The sequence below is a fragment of the Fundulus heteroclitus genome, chromosome 16, assembly GCF_011125445.2.
Source record: "Fundulus heteroclitus isolate FHET01 chromosome 16, MU-UCD_Fhet_4.1, whole genome shotgun sequence".
Classification (NCBI taxonomy): domain Eukaryota; kingdom Metazoa; phylum Chordata; class Actinopteri; order Cyprinodontiformes; family Fundulidae; genus Fundulus; species Fundulus heteroclitus.
In genome coordinates this window covers 25,832,963-25,860,070 of record NC_046376.1, presented here as the reverse complement: position 1 = coordinate 25,860,070, position 27,108 = coordinate 25,832,963, and the positions used below count along the sequence as shown (strand labels likewise).

At 41.0% G+C, this 27,108-nt stretch overlaps 2 protein-coding genes across 7 annotated transcripts in view; one reads left to right on the top strand and one right to left on the bottom strand.

Annotated features, from left to right (window-relative positions):
* The first annotated feature begins 758 nt into the window (after positions 1–758).
* On the top strand, positions 759–2,923 carry socs1a (suppressor of cytokine signaling 1a). Its single transcript, XM_012873074.3, has 2 exons — positions 759–1,028; positions 2,086–2,923. The coding sequence occupies exon 2, from the start codon at positions 2,143–2,145 to the stop codon at positions 2,797–2,799; it is 657 nt and encodes a 218-aa protein (XP_012728528.2). The 5' UTR covers positions 759–1,028; positions 2,086–2,142; the 3' UTR covers positions 2,800–2,923.
* Positions 2,924–11,267: 8,344 nt separating this feature from the next.
* Positions 11,268–27,108, bottom strand: part of clec16a (C-type lectin domain containing 16A) — a 50,915-nt gene continuing 35,074 nt past the window's right edge. For 5 of the 6 annotated variants that reach the window (XM_036148260.1, XM_036148263.1, XM_036148262.1 and 2 more), the window contains 5 exons: positions 20,932–21,083; positions 19,608–19,812; positions 17,590–17,760; positions 15,088–15,225; positions 11,268–13,556 (listed from right to left, as the gene is read on the bottom strand). In XM_036148260.1, coding sequence (XP_036004153.1) covers positions 12,997–13,556; positions 15,088–15,225; positions 17,590–17,760; positions 19,608–19,812; positions 20,932–21,083 — 1,226 coding nt within the window. In that variant the 3' untranslated portion in view covers positions 11,268–12,996. The remainder of the gene's footprint in view (positions 13,557–15,087; positions 15,226–17,589; positions 17,761–19,607; positions 19,813–20,931; positions 21,084–27,108) is intronic. The other variant, XM_036148264.1, reaches the window with a different exon arrangement.

The following is a 27,108-nucleotide window of genomic DNA, read 5'->3' as shown; positions in this document are numbered from 1 at the left end:
TTTTTTTTCATCTACTTGTGTTGTTGGTCATCCCTATGAATGACGATATTTCTCGAAACGATGTCCTGCTTAGATGAAAACTTTTATAACGAACAAATACAAAGCTTGTTTTGGTAATTGTCTATTGTTGATGTCTCTATTGCAATTTAAATCAGTAAGATCCAGTGCATTTTTTTTATTTATTTGGTCTGTATTAAAATCCCTCTTCCTCATAGATCTCATTTAATAATGCAACTTTAAGAGAGAATGGCAGTTAATTAGAAAAAAAAAAAACAAGGACTTGCAATATGTGTGACATGGTTTTTCCTTTTTGAATAGAATCTATGAAATAGATCAACTCTCTGCACCTGCAGTGGCCAGGTGGTCGTAATGCTGTGCCAGATATTTGCAAAATATACGTACATTTTTTTTTTTTACATAAACCTGTCCGCGCTGTTGCTATGTCTGCATCCTGCACTATAACTGCAGAAATGCATGACTGAAACAGCAAAGTCGGGGCTCTTGCGCCCAAACATCGAGATTGGGAGTATGTAGGAAACGCGCTAATTACTCGAATCCGTCACCTGTCTTTCTGTAAACGCCCCACTATCATGTCATGTGGCTTTGCGGTGTAGAGAGAAGCAAGTTGAAAAGAGTCGGGGATAAAGATCGGAGCGCCGAGTTTCACTTTCGTTTCTGAGAAACTGCAGGCCTGCCGCTAAAGACACGCCCACCGCGAAAGCCTCGTCCAATCACGCGCTTCGCTCGCCTCAGGTCTCGGCTTCCCCAGTCACATATGTGGCGCCTTATAAAAACTCAACTATTCACCGGCATCCACTCACACTGGAGGGCAAACGAGCCGACGGCCGGTTATCAGCCGGTGAGGATATAGAGACGCAGACTCTGAGTCCGGAGCCGTCCAATGTTCCCCTCCTCCGCCGGAAGCCCGCAGGATTTACCTCCATTGTGTTTAACCATCGCAACATTTGGCTCTTTGGGATTACAGACTGGCGGATCCATAACACGCAGCTGCTGTTAGAAACAAAACGGTGAGGATTTTTTTCTCTCCCCCTTCGGTTTGTGATTGAGAGTTGATGGATCGTTGATTTAAAGGGTGATGATCGGAATAAAAAAAAAAAAGGCCGTTCTTTTTATGGATCTTCCGCAGTTGTGCCTGTATTCTGCGTTTTTTTTTTATTATTATAAATCCATCAGATTGGAACTAATTCGGATGGTGAATATCCAGCAGACGAGTTGCACTGTAAACAGTTTCGGGATTGGTGAACTTCTGCTGAAGGATCAATCTTGCAAAGCATTCGTGATTCTCGCCACACCTCCTGCTGTTAATCATCACATTTTTCCTGGAATATTGAACCACTTTCAACTTGCATCATGAATCCCAGACAGGGGGGGGTTAGATATGAATCACGTGCTGCACAGGTCGAGATTAGACAAACCCAGTTTATTGTCTCATCTCAGTCGCCAAATCCTGTCAGCACCCACTGCTACTTCCAAATTGGATTTTTTTTTTTTTTTTTTATCCTCAAAGCAAACAAAGCAAAAAATCCAGAGGAAAAAACCCAAGCTGGTTCTGTGCCAGTGCTCTGGTCCCATCTGAAATATAGATGGGACCCATATATAAAGACTTTGGCATTTAATTGCTAGATCGATAAGGCCAGATGGTTTATACGTATATTTGTGTGGATCTGGATGGTACAGTGAATTGGATGTGGGTTTACCAGCAAAACCACACATTCCAGTCCTGTGAAGAACAGCACCACCCTGTGGAAAGACTACATGACTAGCAGTGCACAGGCAGCTCTGATGTGTTGGGACAGTGACTCCCAGAGTTGGGTTTGCAAATCCACAAGAAGACAAATGAACCTAAAATACAAAAAATAATTAAGCCAAATCATCTTTATGCAATAAATAAATAGATAAAATATATATGTTGCCATCCTCTATTTTGTAGCCTAGAAACTGAAATGTTTGGAAACCCCTTTTGTCAGGCCAGAATCTGATCATTATTTTGGTCTTTTTAAGGCTTTTTGGAAGCTTTTGGCCGTCCTGATAACTAACCTGCGTGTTCTTCTCTGTTTCCTGCAGGATGTCAGTGTGGTGGTTAGACATGGGAGAGGTTTCAGGGCCTCTCTCCACTGTAGGATGGTAGCCGACAGCACAGTGGAAGGCCATGAGCGGACCGCCTTACCGAGCACATCGCCAGCACCCTCGTCCTCTTCATCAGCGGCAGCGCCGACCAGCAAGCAGTCGGAGCAGCTTCAGCGCCAGGCTGGTCCCAACCCGAGCCTGAAAACCGGGCCCGCCCGCTCTGTGTACCTGACGCATTTCCCCACCTTCGCCTCCAAGGAGGACTGCAGCATCATCACGGACACGGCCGCCAAGCTCGAGCGCAGCGGCTTCTACTGGGGCCCGCTGGGAGTGGAGGAGGCCCACTGCATGCTCCGCGACGCCCCGCTGGGCAGCTTCCTGATCCGGGACAGCCGGCAGAAGGACGTCTTCTTCACCCTGTCCTACCTCGACAAGAAAGGGCCCGTGAGCGTGCGCATCGACTACAAGCGGCAGAAGTTCTCGCTCGCCGGCAACCAGCGCTCCTTCCCGACGCTCTTTGCCCTCCTGGAGTATTACGTGAACTCGCCCAAGAAGAGCCTGACCACGCCGTACAGGAAATGGGAGCCCACGCTGCAGGAGCTGTGCAGGAGGCGGATCATGGAGGTGTGCGGAGGAGAGAGTCAGATATCGGAGCTGCCGGTCACGCACGTCGTGAAAGATTTCCTGCTGGAGTTCCCTTACAAGCTCTGAGCGGGCTGCCGCGTAACCTTCTGACTGTATTGGTCTTTATTTCAAGATGGCAGCTTTTACCAAGTAGCAGTGCAGCACACGGGTTAGTAGAGCCTCCGCATCAGGGATCCGAGGCGGAGGCTGCATCGCCGTGGTTACAAAGACAATCAGAATGCTCTTTTTGGACAGAAGGCTGTGAAACGCTCCCGAATAACCACAAGAACCAAACTCAAGCACGGGGAGCCTCCGGTTGGACATTAATCTTCCATGACACGATTAATCTTTCAACACCCACTACCTCTAGAGACCCGACACCCAGTTTCACACGGACAGAGCACCCTTCGGTGACGAAGACGTACGAGAGGTTGAAAAGGGCCGCATTAAAAGAAAAGCACCCGTGCACAGAAGCTTCTACGGAGAGAAAAGCACCGGCCGGGACTGTTGTGCCGGAGAGATCCTGCCGGTCGACATTAAGGGAATGGACTTCGGAATATTTAGAGTCACGGCGGAGGGTGCGGTTGAAACCATCACATCGCAGATATGCCGAGGTGGCCTCGGAGTTGTAGCAGATTCAAACACTCTAATGTCAAACGTTTACACCAACCCCTGAATGTTGGTCTGCACTGAGGGCTCAGATCTGGCCTGATGGAGATCTACTCGCATGGAGCTGGAGACAGGATGCTCCTTTTCTTTTCTTTTTTACCGTACTGTACAAAGAGGCTTCCGGGCCTCTTGTTTAACTCTCTCTGCCGAGCAGATATGTGATTCAATTTATTTTATTGAATTTATATATTTTCAAAAACCTGTGTATTATTATTTTTTTTTTTATATAACGTTTTGAATAAAATATATTTAAGTGAACCTCCATTGTTCTCTCTTCCTCCTTCGCCGAGCGTCTTACTCCCTTCACGTGTCTTGTAATGGAAGTTTTGTCGGGGTCAGGGAGGGGGAGTGACAGATCACAGGACAGACAGAAAGCGTGGAAGGCAGTGTACAGTATCGTCACCGCACTGACTCATCTCTGTAGGCTAAAGTGATGGGTGGGTGGGGTTTACTTTGGTTGTAAATGAAGTGTTACGCGTTTATAAACACACTTACCAGAACCAGGGGATGAGATGACACATACCGACATGTGATAGTAAATCTATAAATGCGCGTATGTGCACAGATTAAAAGGTGTTCGAGAGGAAGTGGGATCGTTGAGAGGGTTTACGGGTCAGACAGACATGCAGCTCAGAATTAAGAGGTGTAATTCAGTTTTTTTTTTTTTTTTACAATTTAAAAAAAAAAAGTTCAGAGGGTTCTTAAAGTTAAAAAAAACAAGAATGGATTACAAGTACTGCCATAAAAACACAGATACTGAAGCGACGATGTACAGACAGGCTAGTGTGAAAGCATGTGTTGACACATGGATGTCATATTTAAAAGGTTGCTCTGTTCAAACTGTCCTCAATGACAGCTGAGTCAATTCAAAGGACGCATGAATGAGTTTGAACAGGGACTTCCTTGATGCTTCCAGTTCACCGACAGATAAAAAAACAGAATTCAGCCTCTATCGAACAGTTTCAAAATAAATGTTCTTCAGATGGTGCGGCTCATAGCCCTTTTACCAGAAGCTTTACTCACTCTTACTCAGCCCCATTGTGTTCATTCGGCTCAAACTGAAAGCTTCCTGAAGGCTTCCAGGAAGTGTACACCTAGTTTAAACAGAAACAATATAACAGCCATTGTTTAACGTCATCGGTTTTGTGATGAATGGAGTCAAAGCAGTACCAGAACAATGACAAAACTTTATTTCCTTTTTAACATAACGCCTGGTGATCAACTAGAAAATAAAGTGTAGAGGTTTTCCTTTGCGTCAGCCTGACATAAGATGTAGCATGAATGAAAAAGGTTTTGGTCTGTGGGGCCTTAACGGTGCTGAGGTTCAGAAGAAGTGGTACTTGGGTTTCATAAAAGCGCAACTCAGAAGAAACGCTACCTCTAAAACAATCCTACACTAGCATAAAGCAGCACTAACAAGCACAAACAGCTAAAAGATTAGCATTATATTGCACGAACACCCAGAAGAACCTGAAGTGGACTGCAGTGAACGACAGGCAAGCTCCTAGAAACTTATTTAGCTGTGAAACCCAACCAAACCATGTTCAAGCTGCAAGTCAGAAATGCTAACGATTCAGTGACAGGCTAACTACTATTAGCATCACAAGCTAATAAAATCTTGTTTGTTTTACACTTTTTGTGTATATTCAGACACTATTAACAAAGGTTGTAAATTTGTAAGGTTGCAAAAAAAAAAAAAAAAAGTGGCACTACTGGTCTTTTATTTGAGAGTAAGCTGACAGGAAATGGGATTGAGAAACAGAGGTGGAACATAAGGTCCATAGGTCGGCACTCAAACCCAGGACGGCCCTGTTGATGACCGAGTGCTCCAAACATAGGTCACATGCTCTACCCCTGTGCCAACACCACCCCCGTGTGTAAGATTTACGATAGTTTGTAAGTGTGTGCAATACTGGAACGTTTATGGAACACTTGCAAAGACGGTCGAGTACGTTTGGCTTCCAGGGTCTGACAACAAACGACTGCTGTCCGGTCTCCTGCATGCAGACTTACTTTACCGTCCATGGGACGTTTGTAGATGTTGTAAAACCACATACCTGTCAGTATGAGATACATACAGTCAAAAGTACATATAAACTATTTATTGTTCCAGCTATTATTGCGTTTGGAACAGGCAGCAACCATGTTGGATTTTAGGATGGAGAAATTTCTCCTTGTTGGAACTTGAGACTTTTGACTAAACATTTAAATGGACAATTAAACTGCCTCCTTAAGCCAACATGCAAATGTTATCGACAAGAATAACACCTTTCCCTTCTTTTTATATTTATAAAGGATCTGGTCCTTTTGTGCTACTGTTTTAAGATCAGTCAGTGTAGTTGAACTTGGAAAACGCAGCATTGACTAAGGTGGTGCTTGTTGGAAAAGGTTTGCGGACCACAGTACCATTGACCCCCAAAGGCATGGCGGAACAACAGCATCTTCTGACTGCTCTAGGGCAGCTCTTTGGATGTGAGCCTATGTTAAATGTTTGCTGTCATGGTCAAATTGACTGCTCATAAATTAAGCAGATATTTTGTTGACTGAGGTTTAGACTAATATTTGCCACATTTTAATTTTTTTTTGACAAAGCCAACTTTTGAAAGGTTGCAATATCAATGGCTCAAGTTTAAAAGCAGCTAATGTGACATGGCTGTGTTACTTGGCCTTACATCCAAATACTTTACAGTATAGGGCAACTAACCTTACCTCAGTAATAAGTCTAAAAGTCAGCCATGTGTAACATATATAATTTAATGGCTCAAACCCATCCCTGAAAATACCTAATTTTATCCCATTCAGATGATCATAAACAGGTTACTAGCGTGGTACAATGTATAGGTGTCTTCAGAGTTAGTAGCAGTGTATTATTGGTCCAAAAAGCTGCTGTGCGCTCTCAAAATGCATCTTTTAGTCATTTAAAAATTGTCCTTCCATTCTTTGTTTTAAATGCTGGTTTCCTTTCGCAAGACAGTCCTTAGTTAATTATCACTTTTGTGTTCTAATACATTTTTTGGGTTCTAAGACCAACCAAGAATTGAAAACTAAATTGTTGATTGTGAAACTTGCTCCATAAGAATCATGACCTCGTCCAGTATCAACAGCCTGACAGAAGAAGAAGCACAAAAAAAAAAAAAAACTGTGTAGTTAACAACTTCTGTGGTTACATGTAGATCAGGGTGATTAAGAAGAAAATTTAATTTCCAAGGACTTTTCAAGCAGAAAGTTCACAGCAGCATAACTTTCATGTAATGTCATACTCATCCTAGAAACCTCCTGGTAAATTACCTGACCCGGGAGAATCAGATGACGTTACCACTTGCCAATTTCACTTGTGGCATCCACGGTCTGAAAGGAAAGTGTGTCGGTCCATAAAAAAAAAAAGTTTCGAATAGTTCAAAACACCCTTTTATTAGCGATTTTGTTGGCATCAGAAATTGGTTTTCAGGATTAGACCTCTTATTTTTTATCTTTTTGCATCCATGACCTTTGAGAGAGTACGTGTTACATTGTGTGACGTAAATTTAATCTTTTATCTTTAGCTGTAACTTTGCCTAGCTGCCAGACTGTAAGTCATAACAAACCAGACCGCCAACACTGAAACCAAATCTAAACCAAAAGGCTTTGTGACCTTATGGGGATTTTTTTTACTAACTCTTTTGGTTCTAGACAAATCTAGCCAAACGTACATAGGTTAGTCATACCGAATATGATTGTCAGTTTGTTTCAAGTAAAGCCTAACTAGTGAGAGAACATAATCATCTCAGATTAGGGAAGACAACCACTCGAAGTGGGACAACACAGCACAAGTCAGCGATTAATATGACTGTAACATCCTAAATTTGATCAGTATCAAATCTCACCTCCTATTCTTTTAATTGAAATAAAATATCCAAGAACAAAATTATATTTAGGTGCGAGTTCCTCTTGTAGGCCTGGTGATGGCAGAGTCATGCGTTCGTATCAGTTTCACTCTGTTTTCAGGACATTCCTGACTATTATGAGAAGTGAAAGGTGAAGTGAGGTGTTCTATGACTTTCTGATATCAGATGACTTGTGAGGAAACCTGTTTTCTGTTCAGTAACTCACAGAGGCCATTCAGAAAAAAAAACAACGGGTCTCTGAAAACGCGAAGAGAAAGCAAGCATTGAGGAATCATTAGACGTTATTTGACATTTGAGCGTAAGACGAGTCGAGTTTGGATTTCTGAAAACGTTAACACTTTGAGAGGAGACAAATTATCATTTTTTAAAATCAAACTGAACTTCTTGTTCAGTAATCATCTAGAGGTTATCAGCCCTGTTATCTTATCTGGCAGCAGAACGGTTTTTCTTCAGTATTTGTATATTCAGAAATTCCCCAAAGACTCATTAGCCACGCTCCCTCCATATTTCCCTCCCTTCTTTTCAGTGCAGTGTGCTCACAGATTTATAGGAAACATCAGTGACTGAGCAGGAGTGATATTAACAGTAACTTACCAAAGTTGGGTCAGTTCTACACCCAAACGTCACTAAATAGTCTTGCTAAATCACATATTAAGCCCTCTCTTTTAAACTAAGAAGTGGTTGGGGGTGGGGGTGGGTGGGAGTAGCACACATTTTCTAAAAGCTAAGATGTTAACAAGTGTTTTTGCTCTAGGAAGTTCCTGAATTTTCACCATAAAAGGACACAGTGATACAAGCAGGGTTTTTTTTTTTTATGGTCCCAGTTTTCCTCTTTGGGAAATCCACTTGAAAACGGTGACACACAGTGAGCAACACTAGTGTTAACATCCTAAGCTAGCACAAAGGCTAGTAGATGGAGGAAACAGGAAGCATGACCAGCTGTCTACTAATGCTTCAAAGATTTATGAGCTTATCACCATGCCTAGTTATATGCTCACCAGTCTGCGTCATAGACTGATCTTTAAAAAAATACGTCTTTCTTTGTTTGAGGCTTTAATTAAGACTTTCACATAAAGTTCCCTTAATACATTTGAAGATCCACATTAGCTTCTTTAGCTAATGTTAGCAAGCAAAATTTGCTTTGTTGTGGTCGTCTATAAGCTTTTGGCCGTCTCCACAAGTCTATAAGACTTGTGGAGAGTTTTAGGTTAAATCAGGTCGTGGTCATTTCATACTCTTGTAATTTTAGTTGACACCCGGTTGCTTTTGGAAGTTTCTTTGCGACCATGAGGGCATTAAAAAAAATGGGGGCTGACTGACAGCCTGATGAAGCCCAGAATAAATACTTATTGTGCTGCTCTTTGCAGCTGAAGCCAAACAATCTGTCATGAGAATTACAAACAGATTTAAAAAAATTGACAGTTTCCAAAGCACAAACAATTTCCATCATATTTTTTTAATGAGATGCCAGAGAAAGTGCAGCAGTAACCAGTCTTTTTTTTAACTACAGGACCACGGAGAGCCTCAGAGTTTTCTAGGTTTTTGATATAAATATATATTTTTTAGAAAATTTCCATCAAACTGCTTCATTTGCTGAGAAGCCAGTGAATTGCCCGAGTGAATTATGTTTTTCTCTGGCTCTACGGAGCATAGAGAAGCGGTGTGGCCCCTCCCCAACCTGTTGCTGCACACTGCCTGTCCAGCTGGATGAAAGGGAAACATTCTTGTTTTATTCCACATGCTTACAGGCAAAATTAGCCGTTTGGAAACATTTTCAGTCCAAAAAATAAAATTAATATACTGTTAGAATTTCATACCGACCATTGCTTTGTAGAAAAGCAGCTTAGCCTAGTAAAATTTTTGATTTGTACAAACATTTCTATAAATTGGTTTTAGGTTTGTTTTTTTTTGTAAAGTGATAAATGCTATATTCTCACATTTAATCGTTTCACTGACAAGGATTGTTTCATGGTGCAAAAAGAAAAAAAAAAATCTTTGGTCAGCAGCTCATTCCGAGCTACCACATGTGAAGACACAGTGACGTACATAAAGACTTCAAAAGCACAACAGCACAGGGAAAAAAAAAAGTCAAATCTGTCTGTGATCTCCACTGCAAAATGAAAAAAAAAAAAAAAACAACTCAACTTTAATTCATGCTGTGACTGTGGTTCAGTACAGAGAAGACACACACGGTATCGCTTCAGTACCAGGAACCTGTTCACGTTCATGCACACACAACCAGACTTCCCTGAAGAGAGGAACCGCGATAAAAACTAACACGTACAGACCACAAGATCACTAAGGGCCCCAGCAACAGCCACAGAGAAACAGAGGCCACGTCATGATCCTGGCCTCAAACAGGCTATCCAGCTCACACCGGAAGAAAATATGTTGTGTTTATATTCAGTTGCAGAAGAGCACTGACATGAAATGAGCCGTTGGTAGTTTAATAGGCCGTTGGTTTATTAAACTACCAAAACAAGTAAGTGTTGCATATTGTGAGATTGACTAAAATGAAACATTAGATTTTATAGTTATTTATAATTCAAGAAATAATGTCAAAGCATGTACAGTTGAAACCAGAAGTTTACATACACTATATAAAAAGAAACACAAGCTTTTTTCCCCCCTCACTGCCAGAGATGAAATCTGAATAAACCTTTCCTGTCTTAGGTTCATCAGGATTACCAAAATTATTTGTTTTTAAAAGGCCAGAATAACAAGAGCAATCTTTTTCTTTTAGACATTGTTGTATTCCTGCTTCTACAGCCGAGGATCGCCAAAAGGCACAGCTCTCGATTTACCGGACGATCTACGTTCCTACCCTCATCTATGGTCACGAGCTTTGGGTCGTGACCGAAAGAACGAGATCCCGGATACAAGCGGCTGAAATGAGTTTTCTCCGTAGTGTGTCTGGGCTCTCCCTTAGAGATAGGGTGAGGAGCTCAGTCATCCGGGGAGGACTCAGAGTAGAGCCGCTGCTCCTCCACGTCGAGAGGAGCCAGTTGAGGTGGCTCGGGCATCTGGTCAGGATGCCTCCTGGACGCCTACCTGGTGAGGTGTTCTGGGCACGTCCCACCGGGAGGAGGCCCAGGGGAAGACCCAGGACACGCTGGAGGGACTATGTCTCCCGGCTGGCCTGGGAACGCCTTGGGATTCCTCCTGAGGAGCTGGCCCTAGTGGCCGGGGAGAGGGACGTCTGGGCCTCCCTACTGAAGCTGCTACCCCCGCGACCCGACCCCAGATAAACGGAAGAGGATGGATGGACGTTGTATTCCTTTCTTAAAGGTCAGAAGTTTACATACATTTTTGTTCATATTTGGTACCCTTGCCTTTAAACTGTTTGAGTTGGGTCAAACGTTTTAGATATCCTTCCACAAGCTTATCACAAAAGTTGGCAGAAACTTTGACCCATTCCTCCTGACAGAACTGGTGTAACTGAGCCAAGTTTGCACAGATGAACGTGGCACCTTCAGGCATTTAGAAATGACACCCAAGGATGAACCGGACTTGTGCAAGTCCTTAATTCTCTTCCTGATATCTTGGCTGATTTCTTTTGACTTTCCCCATTATGTCACACAAAGAGGCAGAGTGTTTTAGTTGTGCCTTTAAAACATCCACAGGGCAACTCAAATGTTGTCAACCTATCAGAAGCTGCCAAACACATGACATCATCTGGGCGTTCCCTAATTGTTTAACGGCATAGTGATCTTAGTGCATGTAAACTTCTGAATATGAAGAAAAAATTATTGCTGAAAAAAAATTATTCTGGCATTTGAATAATGTTGATAATTTTAACAGACCTAAAATAGGAAAACATCATTCAGATTTCATGTCTGAGAAAAAAAAAGAAGGCTTGTATTTTTATATAATGTATGTAAACTTCTGGTTTCAACAGTACAAATACTGAAGCAGAGGTTTAGATTCTCTGCAGTCAGTAGGAGTGTTTTACTCAACAATAAGCAGATTTCGTCTGCAAAAACAAACCCTGTAGCACGGATGTTACTTAGAATAATTTATTGCATTTCTTTATTCCTCTGTTTTAATTAATTAACAATACTTACAAGTTTAAAAGCACAGAGCATTTACAGAGCATACAAACATATCACATACACTCACACACTACAATCAGGTAACAATGGAGGCTGCTGATGGCATGTTCTGGTAGGTTCCAGCGGTTTTAGGCACATGACAGCATGTTCCTTAAACCAACCCCCTTCAACTCCACAAACTGCCTCTTCAGTGTGCTAGTGGTCCCCCCTCCATCATTCTGCTGCTATTTACAGTAGCAGGATGACAAGATCGAGAGACAGACCCACAAAAGAGAGTATTGCTCTGGATTTAGTCCAAAATAATAAGAATGATAAAGCATTAAGACCAAAATTGTGTTCTGATGGTGCAGAAAATAAAAATTAAGAGTCGAAGAAGAGAAAAGGTGGGATTAAACAGGAAGTAAAAGGCATAAATGGGAGATTTACACAATCCAAGTGTGCTTTGTTCCGAAAACAAATGGGAACACAAGTTGTGAATAATCGAAAAATCCCGTGTGGAGAGAAAAATTAAACGTTACATTCATCTCTTCTCCTATTGGTTAGCTTTAAGGTTATTGTAGAAGTAAAGTTTCATTCATCTGATTAATGTGGGGAGTTAAGAAAGAGCTTGACTTTAGCATATGGATTCTGAGGAAGAAAAACCAAAACAACGTTTTCCTTCTTTTGTCTTTCATCCCGCAGCGCCAAGAATTTAAAGTTTAGACCAAACCCGTCACCCAGAGAAGATAAGAAAACAATAAACGCTTTACCCAAAATCGTTTTCAGCAATGTGGTCGTCACATGTAAGAAAAAAATCTAGTGGATTTTAAACAGCGTTCCTCCATTTAAACCCCATCCCAGATATTTGAAGAATGAAACAATGAAAACTAAACCATTTTTTTTCTTTTTAAATCACAAACTTCGCTTTTTACCTGCAATACTAGACTGAAACACTAAATAAATACTCTACTACTGCATGAATTGAAATACTGTTTCTTTTCTAATCAACTATATTTGTCAATCATTCATGACGTTAATGATGCTCACGCTCAGGGATTGACCTCTAAAAATAGGCAACTAAAAATAAACGGAGTGAAGGCTGGACACCATGTGATCACACGTAAGAGAAACAGCTGCTAACCCTTCCATGACACCACTTTCCAGACAGGTAATAGAAACAAATCATTGCTAATCCGGTTCAGGGTGCCGTGAAAAGACCAGTGTGTGTATGTCACGCGTTAGCACTGTAGTGAAACACTGCTGCCCAGAATTAGTGGTAACCTTTTATGCAAACTCAAATACGTCATAGAAAAGTAGGGAAACCGCTCACATCAGTAGCATGTGGTGTATAAATGATGAACAGAATGAATAAAAAAAAAAAAAAAACGTCTGCTGGTGTCGCGCTTCGATACACGCTTGGTAAAACTTTAACCAGGACAGCCGAGTGCTCGGAAAACAATGTGCTTGAGCCTTCCTGGGCTTTGACCAGAGTCTTTGCTCTCTCAGAGGAAATACAGTCTCTCTTAATGTGCAAAGCCAAATGAGGAGATGCCTCCCGATGGATCCTGGGAGTACATACATCACACCCCCAACACCCTCATGGACGGTGACACGAAAATATATTGCAGCCAGCAGTGGACAGTCCACCCACACCGTTCTCTGAGTGTGTGAATGTATAAATGTGAATGTATGGAGGCCTTTCAATCCAGTTCCGGTGAGTCTGGTGGTTCTTTGTGCATCTCTGCACCCCCGGTGTCCTCCACAGACTCTGTCGCTGTTGTGCTCTCCATGTCAGCCCCGAGAGATGCGTCGTCGCCTTGCTGGTCCGCTCCCTCGGGACCTTCGTCAGTAGGAGTGATCAACTCAGTTGTTTCAGTAGTTTCATCTTTAACTGTGGCATCCGTCTCCGTCTCATCCATCAGGGACCCGTCCTCCTCCTGCGGCTCCTCTTCTCTTTCCCTATAAGCTTCTCTCTGATCCTCCATTATGGAGGCGTCTGGTGTCTGTAGGGAGTGGGCGGCGGCACACGGATGCAGGTGTGGCGAGTCGGCAGGGGGCAGCAGTGTGAGCGACTCCACACTCAGGGTGTCTGCGCTGCTGTCTGTCAGCAGGGAGATGGTGGGCTGGGAGGCCGGCGTGAGGCTCGGTGCCAGGGCTGGGACCGGGACTGGGTTTGATGGGGTAGGAGGAGCTTCTCCGCCTCCTCCTTCACCTTCACAGCCTGACGAGGATGGAGTGTGCTCCAAATATGCACCGTCATCTAGAGAACGGCAAAAGACAGACAGCTGAACTCCGACAGACAAGTAAAGATCCCCCACAGTGGGAAAGTTTGACACTTGAAAGTTAATTAAGGCTCAGTTTAACTGCCGCGTATTGGAAGAAGAAAAACTATTTTTGTTATAAAAAGCAAAAAGACAAACCACCCCTCGGACAGTTACCACATTTTAACTTAAAAGGTGCTGCTATATGTATTTCTGGTCATCATTCGTTTAAGACACATCTTTCAAGCTTTATTTATGAATTATCTCTGAATACAAACCTCTTCAGACTTTGAAGTGATTATAATTCAGTTTCACTGTGTAAACGCCTCAAAAGATCACAAGTTTAGGCCAAAACACCAGGTTATAGATCCAAGTGGAGCCATCTCTTCTTTCCTACTGTTGACTCAAAAGCTGCACTAGTGAAACCCCTCAGGATTAGTTTGTCACACCTTTGTACAATTTAAATATTTTGGGACAGAAGCTTGTATCTCGCATTCAGTGGATAATCAACTATAAATATTCTTGTATGGGGCTGAGTAACCCATTTGGAATGGTATGACCCTGACTTAGCCTTCACAACAAAATTGCTCCTAAAAAAAACAAACAAAAAAAAAACCCCAATTGTGATTTTCTTACACTAACAACACACAGTTAAGACTGGTTTACGCTTGATGCATGAACGTTCTGCACAGCAGTGAGACGTGCTGAGACCTCTGCAGCATTTATGCTCCGTACGGCTTTTCCTCCGACGTAGCACTATTCTCCTGACCTCTAGAGGGCAGTGGTGTGCTCTTACGCCAAGCGTACTACACCACACTATACGTAAAAGTAGAAAACTCAGTTGTTTCCAACTCTTTAAAGCCTTTTCCTCTATGCCAAGAGTGACAGTGATTTCTGTCAAGGAATTGTAAACATTTTGTTGATCACTGTGATCTTTATTATGATTATTTGTGATATGTATATATCACAAACAATCATAATTATTCATAATTATTATAAAAACCTCTGCCAGAAGGAGCTTTTGCTCATCTGCCACCTTTTTCTGTCCACGTAGTTAGGAATTTAACAAAATATGAAGATGTTGCTTTGTTCGTTTCTCTTTCTTATTATACGTCTACTCACGTTATGAATAATGCATTGCTCGACGATTTCAATAACCGACGTCTAACTGGTTTACCACTTTCCTCTTCCTCTACCTGCCTTACTTTTTGCGTGTGTTGTAAACCAAGCTTAGGGGGGTAGAAAAAGCGGTACTGGGTATACATTCTCACATACACCACATATAGGCATCTATACGACCTTGTAACAGGAATGTTTTCACAATGTCACACCACGAAAAACTAGTGTGGTTTTGGTGGGTTGTATAGTCAACATAGAAACACCAGAGATATGACGCGAGCACTGAATGTATACATGTGTAGACCAGAGGAACTACTTGATTCAATTAAACCTGCACAACGTTGACTGCTGGATTTGTTTTTTCCTAAAAAGGACTGACTCACTTTAGGCACGCGCCTCTCTGTGTGTTACCTGATGGGCTCTGAAATGACGTAGTGCTTGCAGTAACAGAGTCGCATCTGCCTGTGCTCCCACTCCCACTGGAGGGAGGCGACGGGGAGGAGAGTGGTGAGGGGCTGTGCTGGGGCACACAGTGGGCCACTGCAAACCCTGCGGTTGGTGCGACAAACGGATATTTTCATCACGTGACGCCACTTTTCAAGAATTTTGAGGTTTGTTTTTCAAAAGGCATACAATATATTGTCATTTTTACAACTTTTCCTTCTCCCCTCCTCGTGATCTTTCTAGTCGCTCATCAGTGATATTAACATAAAAAAAAAGAGCATGCGATGTGTGGCTGAGGAGTGAACCTGAAATGTGGAACCCAGGCATCTGTGTATAATACAATGTCCACATGAGACAAAAATAGCATTAGCAAAGCCTCAAGATCCAATTTGAGTTATACCCTGATTTGTCCAGCGACTAAGAGGAAGTAGGGAGAACTGTTGTCTGATAGAAGCTTGGAGGTCTAACAAACCAGCATCATACAGAAGAGGTTTAAAGCTCTCTGAGGTGAGCAGCTGCAGTACTTGTAATCTACCACAGTGGTAAACAGATCCTTGAGACAAAAATTGGAATTTGAAACTTATCGTGGCAGTGTTCAGATATTCTGACCAACACGGTCAGTCTGATGCACGCGGCTGTCGGTGCCTCTCAAATGTAAAAGCTGGTGACGGTTTTTGAGAGAAATGGAAGCGCTGAGGTATCGGACAAGTCTCAATGTTCCTCAAACTGTAATATAGCTTATACTTTTCCAGAATGCCATCTGTCACGTCACTGATGTTCTGCAAGGGTGTCTACTATTAGTTCTCTTCACACATGTTGTAGGTGGAAGGGAAGGTAAACTAATTGAGCAGCATTAGCAGTAAAACAGTCGCTTCATCATTTGGCTCAGACACAAAACAAATGCTGCTGTTACAATTAACTCTCTGTAAAAGGAAGTATTTTCTAACCTGATGGACAATAATTACACCTACAGTAAAGTAACTGGCCTGTCTACTCCTTTATAAGGCGGCACAATGTATCACAAATATCTTGTCGCTACAGCAGAGTGAGCAATATTCACATCGCAGAAGACTGTTTGGAGGGCACCGTTTGGAGTGCAGATACAAAGATAATAGATATACACTGCAACTAATATCTTCAGTGCAATATTTACCTATATTATCCGTGTTGCAGGATTTTCTAATATAGTGTAACCATACTCCCTTATAAAGCTACCAGTCCTCCATCAGCTCCGAGCTGTTCCTCCCTGAATACGTGACTCCACCTGTCTCATAATCCACCGGCAAAAGCCTTTTAAGATCTTTTTAGATTCACTCCTTTATTCATGTCCCCGATGGGCGATTCATTTTATAGCAAATTACAATACAAATACATGAAAAAGGGAACAATGGCATGGCACTGAATGCAGAAGCTGAAACCAATGTTGGTGTTAAACCCAAAAACTGACCATCAAAAGCAAATAAAGTGCTCATAACAGGTAATGACATTAAATCCATCACTTCAAGACTTTAAGTTAAAACAATAGTTTTGTAAAATCAGAAGCAAAAAAATAAAAAAATGCATTAAAATCGGGTTACCATCAATAGTGAAAAACAAACCCTTGCTTAATTAAGGAGGAACTATCACTAGGAATAAATGCATGTTTATACCCATTGCTCCAAACAGAAGGGAACCTGAACCGGGATGCTCTGAAACAGAACCCGTCTTTCCCTGATTTTTGGTTTGTGGCTCTAAAAAAATATGTATAACCTTTATTTTATTGGACATTTGTTGGAGGCATTTCTTCTGTTTGCAACTATCTTCAGTTTATGAAATGGAGCTTGAAATAAGCACAAGCTTAAAAACATTTCAGGGAGCTTGGTTTTAATGTTTCTAATTAAACAAATTAAAACATTTGGTTCAATAAAGAACAGCTGATTTTTTTTTCAATTTACAGCATCTTGTAAAAATATTTACACCCTTCAAACTTGACCACATGTTTTGGATAGTATAACTCCGAGCTCTCCAGGATTCAATCTAAAGTTAGCTAACTTCATAAGGTAACTGCTTGCTCTTAGGATTATTTAGAGGAGCTTAAAACAGATGCACAGCTCACTTTTCCAATATTTAATTGCATAAAACTTGTAAAACTTGGTTTATTCACTTTTCACTTCAAAATTATGCTCCATTTTGTGTTTGTCACACAAATGCTTTTACAAAACACTGTATGAAATATAGGCTAGGCCAGGGGACTTTCCAGCTGTAACCAGCAGAGCTGCACTTCTGCACAAAATCTCTCATCTATGCCTGCAGGGAGGAACTTTATCACTCTTCTTTGATGCTGAAGATCGAATCACAAACTGATTTCCACTAATTTGGACTTCAGAGCGAGTCAGAAGTAATCATTTTCAAAACGATCCTTAACACTCACACAATCCCCCAACATGCTGTATACGACATGCTGTGTGGATGTATGTATCCGTCTGTCACCTGGTACTTTGTCGACCGAAGCGAACACTGATCGGCTTGCGGTGGGATCGTTGGGCGCTCGTCTGGACTGCTCGTAGAATCGGAAAGGTAGGCCGCTGGGCGAGCCGGTGGCAGTCTGACCGAATCCCAACACCTCTGTAGCACTGGGCTGCACCGGCAGGTCCAACAGAGCTGAATGCACAGGGAGTGGAGTAAAGACAGAACAGTGTAAAAAACTGGTGTTACGACAAAGAAATTAAATCTATACTACGTGGATTAAACAATAAATGCTTTTGCTTCGGATTAGACTGAATGCAGCAAACTTGTGTTTCTATGCAACTATGTTGCCAAAAGAAAATCCAAAACGGTTGCTCAGAGTTGTGGTTATTCTTGTAGGCATCACATCCTCCTCAATTTGCTGAACTAGGCTAGATTTTATATTTGTTTTGAATGTATTTCTAAAGAATTTGACCATGGTAAGGGGAACTACAAATGACTTCTGTGTAAAGTCATCGTTGCTTAAAGTACAAATGGCCAACTTGTAATATTAGCAGGCAGGGACTATTGAGCAAGTAAAAGCAAGTTGCAAAGGGCTAATACAATATTTTAAAGCAGCTCAGAGCTAAAAAAAAACAAAAAAAAAAAAAACATTTTATTTAGCTGCTTTAAAAATGTCTGATAATCAGCATCAAGGCTGGAAGTCCAAGAAAAACAATTGTGAGAAGAACGATAACTGAACAAACACCAGGAAGTAACTATGTTTAGCAGAAAAAAGCCTTCTTCTAAGATCATCTGATGAAGAGGCTCTGAAGAGATTAGGTTTCATCAGTACACCGTGAAACTGTTTACAGATAAATTACATATGTTTTGAATTTCTAATCTTTCTGTTGAGGATGTTTAAAGGTTTAAGGCCTTTCAATATTGGTGTATTTTCTCAGACTATTTGTTTTTTTATTAGTAAAACATACAAAACAACAACAACAAAAAAACAGCTATAAACCAGGAAGACCAAGAGTCTGGAGACTGGCACAGTAAGCTTAGGCTACATTCTCACTGCAGTTCTTAATGTCCAATTCCAATTTTTTTCTGAAACCTGATTTTTTTGCAAGGTCATTCCCATTACTTTTAAAAGTCTGACTCCAGAGTGAACCGTTTGCACCTCCAAACTCATCCGCATGTGCAAAAGAATGATATGAATGACTTCATGCTGGCTCCTTTTGTCCAGCAAACATGGAAGAAATAGATTTTATGGATTAAAGTGTCCAATGGAAGCCATTTACTGTCAGTGAGTGCTGAGGGGGAAAAGAAAAATAAAATGAAACTGGGCATTTTACAAAGTTTTAGGTAAACGGGGGTCTGTTTGGCTGCGGCGATGCAGCCAGAACTGGTGGGGCAGAAATGTTAACAGCTTCACAGAGATAAAGTTCGTTCATAACTTTAGGAAGTCAACAGCAACTTTTCAACTTGGCAGAGCGCACGTCGCAATAATTTTTACCGCTTTGCAAAGTGGGCAAATTACGAAGTGCTGGCCCCCATTGAAATGTGCTACAACGGATTGCAACAAGTGAAAACCTCTTTGGCATTGCAAAGTCCTCCATGTGCAGGATTGTATATTTTGCACGGCCATGTGCTACGTCTCTCAGTCTTGTTAATGCTAACGGCGATCACCTACAGCTGCTGCTGGTGCAAAGTTGTGAACGTGTTAATTAAAAGTGACATCAAAGATGCATTAAATGCATCTTGGTGGTTCTGGCTGGAGTCACATTCCAAAAGATTAGATACGAATGGGATCCTGGACCACATATGGAAGTGGCTCAAATGTGACTTGAAAAGATCCGATTTGGGCCAGATCTGAACATTCCCAATAGTTCTAAATCATCTGACCTGTCTCAAAACTTCTGATTTTAAAACTGAAAAAAAAAAAAAAAAAAACTGTGGCATTTAGCGAACAGGAGTTTTTTCGTTATGCCCAACAGACCTAAAATAGGTACACAGTGAGGGAAAAAAGGCAATTTTTACCATCCCCACACCCCCCTCACCTGCAATCCTTTGCATCTTCATGCGTCGGGCCTGAATGCGCCCCTTGGCCAGCCTCTGCTTGGCAATGATGCAGCGGATGTGATCGGCGAAGATGAAGTTGGCCTGCAGGATTGGTAGGGGCTTGGCGTGAGGGTTGGAGCTGGGTTTATGAATGACAATATTCAGAGCTCTGCTGTCATCCTCCACACCAGACACCTGCATGTCCTTTAACAGAAGGAGGAAGACAGACACCAAAGAGGGTTCAAATTCAAACTGCAGGACAGAGGTAAAAAAACGGACAGGATTGGTTAAAACAAAATCTGATAACCCTTAGGATCACACGAGATAGGAAGCATATGTGAGTGTGTATTCACACCAGCAAAGTCTTTTGGTTCAGGCCAAAAGCTCACTTTATTGTTATTAATATGATGCGGTTTGCTTTCACATTGTTACAGATTACAGTTGCAAAAAGTACAAAGCTGTCGATCATTGCCCCTGCTGGAGAGAACTGACTAGGGCGGGAGCTAGCGCCTACCAGGAAATGGAGAAAAACTATTATGAGTGCAGCACCTTTGTTCAGCATATTTGTGCTGTCACTACGGCTGATAAATCACAGCGTGTCAAGAGCAGCTCATTCAACGCAGGTTTTGAGACATTAATTTATTTCTAATTTTAGAACGGTGCCTGGGAACGCGTTCCACAAGCCGAAGGAGTCCCACGGCACACTGGCAGCAGCGTTGCTAAGCAACTGGAACTTTGTTCACTGCAATGGTGGCTTGTTGCGTCCAAAGAAACGCATGTTTTCTGTAGGTTGGTCAGGTCGAGACACTGGAAGCGAACCGCGGCAATTAAAATGAAGTTGTATTCCTGCTTTGAGTGGCTAGTCACTCTGTCGGGAGCGTCTAGCCACTTCTTTTGTTTTTTAATCCAAATACATTTCAATCCGGTCATGAAATTTTGCGCGTGTAAACATAGCTACTGTTGGATGTTTTTTGATTGACCGCAGTGTGACGTTTAAGTTAACAGAATCTTTCAACCATTCAGATTTTGAAAAACAAAAGTTTTGCTCCTTTTTTTCTGGGCACAAGAAATGCTAAAGGTTACCCAATACCCTTTAAGATAAATAAGCTTAGATTAAAAAAATGCAAAATCCACAAAAACGTTTTCTAATACACACATTCTCACAAAATATGCTTCTTTTTTCAAGTATGACTGATTTACGACTTGATTTTCTGATTATAATTTTACCCCCCAGGTGGTGCGATTTTAAATAGTCAAATTACCATCAGGGACTTTCGCACAAAGTTGTTAAAAACTGGAAAGCAGAAAACATGTTTTTCTTACCTGCAACAGGCCGGCAAACTTGACTACCCCCCAACCAAGACGTTTGGTTTCTGGTTCAACGAGACTCATCTGGTACACATCCACAGCGAGGAACCTCTGGGCTTGGCTGCCATCTTTGCTGACCACCATACATGCTATTAAGTCACTGTTATCTGAAAAAAGACAGCTATGTATAGTCAAATGGATTCTTAAATCTCATAATGTTTCAAAGACAAATTGAAAACACATTTATGTTTGCTTGCTGAATTTTCTTTTCCATTTTCTGAAGTTTTATTTAGAATTTGTCAAATTAAGACAATTCCTAATGTCAAAAGCCTAACTTGGGATATTACAAATTAGCCAATGACTAGAAATACAGTGTGTAACAAATGTGTAATATATATCAAACTAACCTGTTACAAAGGCCTGATCATTTGGTTACTGACAAAACAAAACAGTTCATAAAATGTATTTAAAGAATTTAGAAAAAAAAAGGCAAGCTAAGTTTATAAAGCACTTTTCAGTAACAAGACGAGTAAGGGTCTTGTGTGTTTGCACAGAAGAATTAACCAAAAAAAAGCAACGTATAGATTAAGGAACAATATAACCACGTTGCAGCTACAGCATTAGCCTTTTCAACTTCCCCTTTAAAACCAACGAAATAAAAAGATTTCCAGCAAACTTAGAATGCCTAGTCAACACTTAAGTGGTATTCTGAGGAGAAAATACACACACAACAAAGAACCTTAAAAAAGGACTACTTCTGTTTAATGCTTCAACTAGTCATGTTGCTTGGAAAAGCATTAAGGTTGGTTGTCGTTAGTCACACTGTGTTTATTTCTGTAATGTGACTTTATGACATTGTGGTTATTTGCATTTACGGAACCCCAGACAGACGTATAGTGGGCCAGAACCGACAGATGGCTTGATGCACTTCAAAAGGTGGAGATGCTTTCCTCCCACATGCTTAGGAGCAACAAGTGCTGATAAGCCCACGAGTGAGCATTATTTACTGCATTGCACCACAAAACCAGTAAAGTAGATGTTAAAAGTAGAACTGCAGATGACCTGATCTCACACCACCAGTCTTGGTTGACATATTGCCCCTCTCTGACTTTCTCCAAAACTAAACCAGACGTGCAAACCCCTCGATTAAAATGTCCTCTCTTGAATTTTCAAGTTATCGTCCTTCTTCCTTTTTAGTGGTTTCATCCCCTGAGGACGCTACCCATCAATCATTTTATTCTGACTACTGCCATTCCAGAAAAAACTGCGTGGGAGCCCTGATCTTAAACAATGACAAGATTGTGCATCTTTCTAGCATACATACACAGAAAGCAATACCTTTTGATTACTATTTTTGGGTTTCCATTTAGACCAGAGGGGTGCGGAGCACAGTTGTAAAACAAGTGGCGCGATCAAAGATCAAAGAGGATTGCCAGGAACTGAATGCCACCTAGTGAAGCAGAGACCAGTTGAAAAGTACCTTCAGCTGGAGAGGTAGTCCTGGGTTTCCGACCGTATCAAGGTTACACTAATAATCAAATGGTCAAAGAAATTAGGGGAAGTTCAATAGATTCAGTCCCCTGACAAAAATGGGAAATACCACACCGCCCCCGGTGTCTTTTTATAACTCTGACAGAAAGTGGGCCACTTGTTCCTATTACAACCTACAACATTTAATGCCCATGACTGTGCCATCCTTTTAGGTCTAGGGTATTGTCGTGTTTGCTTTTCCAAAGTCTTTCTAATGAAACAGAAAGTGTGCAAGGAAGCAACACAATGACTGACTTGGCTTCTCTAAAGTACAGCACAGTACTTCCATGCATTAATTGAACGTGCTTTGATGTCGTCCCTCTCCAAGAAGGAGGAAGTGGTTTAGAAATGTATATGATGTTCTTCCGAGAAACAAAGCGCAACATGACACAGCCGTTTTTCACAACAAGGTTACATATAAACACGGAAGTCTCTGTACTGTTCACCCCTTGAGCCATCAAACCAAGTTAGTCAACGGTTAACTCTTGAGGGGGGGAGGGGGACGGCACGTTTTTCCATATGTTCAACCCACATTCACAACCCTGTTGCTCATCCCACAAACAATCTAAAGAATGATCATTTCCTTACTTTTCGGGATGGTTTAGCAATGGCCCGAAAAAACTGGTTTCTTTTATTGAAAAATAAAAAAAAGGAAGTGGACAAGGACATAACTAAATTAAATATTAGACCTGGTAGGGATATTTTTAAAGGCCTAACATTGGATATTAATAACTGTAAGACATACTAAGACTACAAATGCCCTTTAAATGTCTTTCTACTCAAATGGTCTGCTGAGCACAGCAAAGCCAGGGCTTCTTGTAATGTCATCAACCCTAATACACACAAAGCAGAATTACCTGGCCTTTTCTCTTCGTTTCATTTTCTAGTTGGATTTAGTCACATCCTGTACTGGACATCTGTTCTTTATCATCCAGTTGTTGTTTTTTTGTCAGCAAAAATTTGTTAGAAACAAAAAAAACAAAAACAACAACAAATGGAAACTTGGTGAAATAAATATAAATTGAATAAACTCCACACATCTTTTAGGCAGAATTTTTCATGTTTAAGGGGGTTTCTTTAAAGTTGTCTTAACATGCAAATTTGTCTGTTTTAGGAAACAAGAACAGTACACTGCCCGGTGCTTTCTGAAATTTCCAATTTGAAATGTCCAAAGTGAAACATGACCTTTCACCTGCAAAGGTTACCACAGACACGTCGAGGCAAAGAATCCTCCATGATTCAAAAGTTATTAGATGAGGAGGGGAAATGTGGGTTGTGGCAGCTTAATGGTCAGAAATTTTAAAAAGAAGTTGTGGGTGGGAGATTAAAGGTTTTATTCCACCCACACACACAAGGAAAAAAAAAAAAAACCCTACTCTCCCTGTAATTACTAAGAACGTGTCCTTAGATAATCAACTCACTAACAAATAGTCAAAGGAGGACAGTATTTTATTTTATTTTTTAAATCACACTTTTGTTGAGCTGTTAACAACTCAGAAAATATTTTTTACAACACAGGTAGTTTAACATTATCTTTTCAGTGACATCAATTCCAGGAAGTCAAACCACACGACACCTCACAAGTTGTCAGTACCCAGATCTGCCACAACCTCTTTCGTCTGGCATTTGGAAAAATCAGAACAGGGTTTCAGCCACTTAGAGATGAAAGTAAAGCAGCAGGGCGATATTTGGTCTGGGTTTCATCTCTTCATCAAGGAAAAATCATTCCTCTTACAAGCTTTTCCTTTCCAAAAAGGAAATTAAAAAAAGTCCTTCGCTGGTATCTTTTAAATATGCACAGTCTAAAAACAAACACAAAACACAATCTATAAAATAGATCAGCTAATGACAAAAATAAAAACGATGGTAATATCAGATGCCACACTGCTGTGTCACTGGTTCATTACAACCATCAGTCAAAAAGTTTACACCATGGTTTGCAACCAGACGTGTTTTTCTAGTTGACTCGAGACAGATAACATTTAAAGGCCACTACCTACATATGACACAGATTCGAGTCACCAATACTAAAGGAATGAAACAAACAACTAAACATGTCTATGAGCAAGTACTGATCCCTAAAAACATCCATTTTTGCATTATTTGCTGGCATTTCAACTTTGTGTTCTCTGTATCTTTTCATAGACACATCTGGCCTGGCACTTTGTTTAGCTGTGACAACATCCTTATGGGGGACATCAGCTGGGCTACTACTGACAACGTCGTGTTTCCCTTCTAGATGATGGCTTGGCCCCCGTCTTTCAGTGGTTAAGCCTGTCTCTCTCTGTAATCTGGTGGGTTTAATTAGATAGAAAACTTCTAAACCAAGCTGTTTGGATGATTCAATAGAATTAAGTTAGTAAAGCCCCTGGAGATAACGTGTTGTGATTTGGCGTTACAGAAATAAACTGAATTGAATTGACCCAAATCACAACATAGAATCTGTAAGCAGGGTTTCCCTCACTGCATTATAAACCTGGAAGGCTGCCAGACTTTAACGCTAACGGTTATTAGCTTGACGCACACTACGGTACCCGGTTAATGGACTATGACCTTCCTACGAGTTGCATCATGCAACGCTCATCTCGCAGTATGCTTGTCATGACGTCCATAAAATCTTGGGACATAAATCAATGTAGCTACGTAAAAAATGTCCAAAGTGAAATAATCTGGTTTCTAATGTCTTAAAAAGTATTCCTATCGCCAACGTTGTATGGAAAAGTTTTGCAATGTGGAATATGAAAGCTCCCTTGGCTACAATGTACAGCTGCAGTGCTCGGACCGGAAACGGCAAAAAAAAAAAAATGTTTCCCTTCAACTTCAAAATTAGAAACTTTGAGTTAGTCCTTTAAATAAAAGTCTTAATAAAATACGTTGTGTCTCTGCTCTCTCTTCTCTAAGCCCCAGTCGGTTGAGGCAGATGACCGTTCACACTGAGCCGGTTTGTGCTGGTGGTTTGTTCCTGTTAAAAAGGAGTTTTCCTCTCCACTGTCGCTTCATGCATGCTCAGTATGAGGGATTTCTGCGAAGCCATCAATAATGCAGGCGACTGTCCCTGTGGCTCTACGCTCTTTCAGGAGGAGTAAATGCTGCTTATCAAGACTTGATGCAATCTACTGGGTTTCCTTAGAGGAAACTTTTTCACCGATCTGTATGATTTGACGGAATTTGACTTTGTAAAGTGCTTTGAGATGATGTGTTGTGAATTAGTGCTATATAAATAAAATGGAATTGAATTGCATTAAGCTGGAATAAATACTTGTGCCTTTAAGGTCACGTCTATCAGGAGACTGGTTTCTAGTTTTGGTCCTTACACCAACATACCTGGGTCTCCAAACACAAGTGTTGGTAATATTCTTTACAAAATGTGTTATTTTCCACAGAGTGCTCATTTCAATACACTATGAAAAACATGAGGGGAGAAAAAGAAAGCTGTTAGTTTAGTATTGTCTTTACAAATGCCTCAGATGGGTGGCGCTTAATTATAGAGATAAACCTGAGGAATTAAGCCTTATGTCATCTAAAAAGTAAAAAAAAAAGAAAATCTAAATTGTGTTTTTATTACCCATGGAATTATGTAAAAAAAAAAAAAATAGTTCTGACACTGAAAATCGCATCTACAATGAGTGATCACAGACACTTTGACCTGGTTGCTCCACAGCTCCACTCTAGTGAAGAGAGCACAGCAGCGTCTGCACTTTCTGCGTCGGATGAGAAAAGCAAACCTCCCCCTTCCATCCTCACCACTTTCTACAGAGGGACAAGGGAGAGTATCAACTAGCTGCATTGCTGTCTGGAAATGTGTAGAGAGAGTGGTGAGGACAGCAGAGAGAATCAGGACAGCGCTTCCCTCCATCCATGACACTGCTTGCAGACGCTGCCTGACCAGGGCTCAGACAACCATAAAATACCCGTCCCACCCATCATAAGACTGCTAAACTACCAATAATTCCCCCTTTCCATACACACAGAACTAGTCAGTTTACATGGTCACACAAAGTCCCTGTACTGTCTGCATCACCATTTTGGTCCATTCATTGTTGCAATACATCCTCATAATGTCTTACATATAGCTTTTCTGTACACGTAAAGTGCCTTTTTTTTGGGTTGATGCGAAATTCCTGACAAATACTTATATTTATGTCTGTTTTGTCAAATAAAGTTGAGTGGGTCCTCTAGACAGTTTCCTCTTAGTTGAAACGTTTTGTTTCTTCTGTAACATTTCAACAAAGAAGAAACCGTCTAGAGGACCTACTCAATTTTATAACTTTTTTTTTTACCTCGATTATTAAGTTGCATCAGGACGTTTTTCTTTTGTTATCAGTTTTTAGTCTGAGCCATGCAAACAAAATGTTGCCCAAATGTAGATTGTGAATGTGCAGTTGAATGACAATAAAGTCTAGGTAATCAATGAGGGCAATTGCTCCCAAAAAAACACCAGTTATGCTCGTTTAAAGTCAAACATACTAAGGTTACTATTCAATCATGTAAACTAACATATTTCTTCAATTGTATAACAAAAAATAAAATTGCTATCTGAACTGAGTCATTCTATTATCTGGATATATACAAAAAAATTAGCTAAAACGTTAAAGAAAAAAATTTGAAAATAAGCAATATGCATCTGTTATTGATCTTTCAGGTATGACATTTGTTTTATTT

Coding starts and splice junctions, on each gene's coding strand:
- socs1a (XM_012873074.3), top strand. CDS start 2,143: ATGGTAGCCGACAGCACAGTGGAAGGCCATGAGCGGACCGCCTTACCG.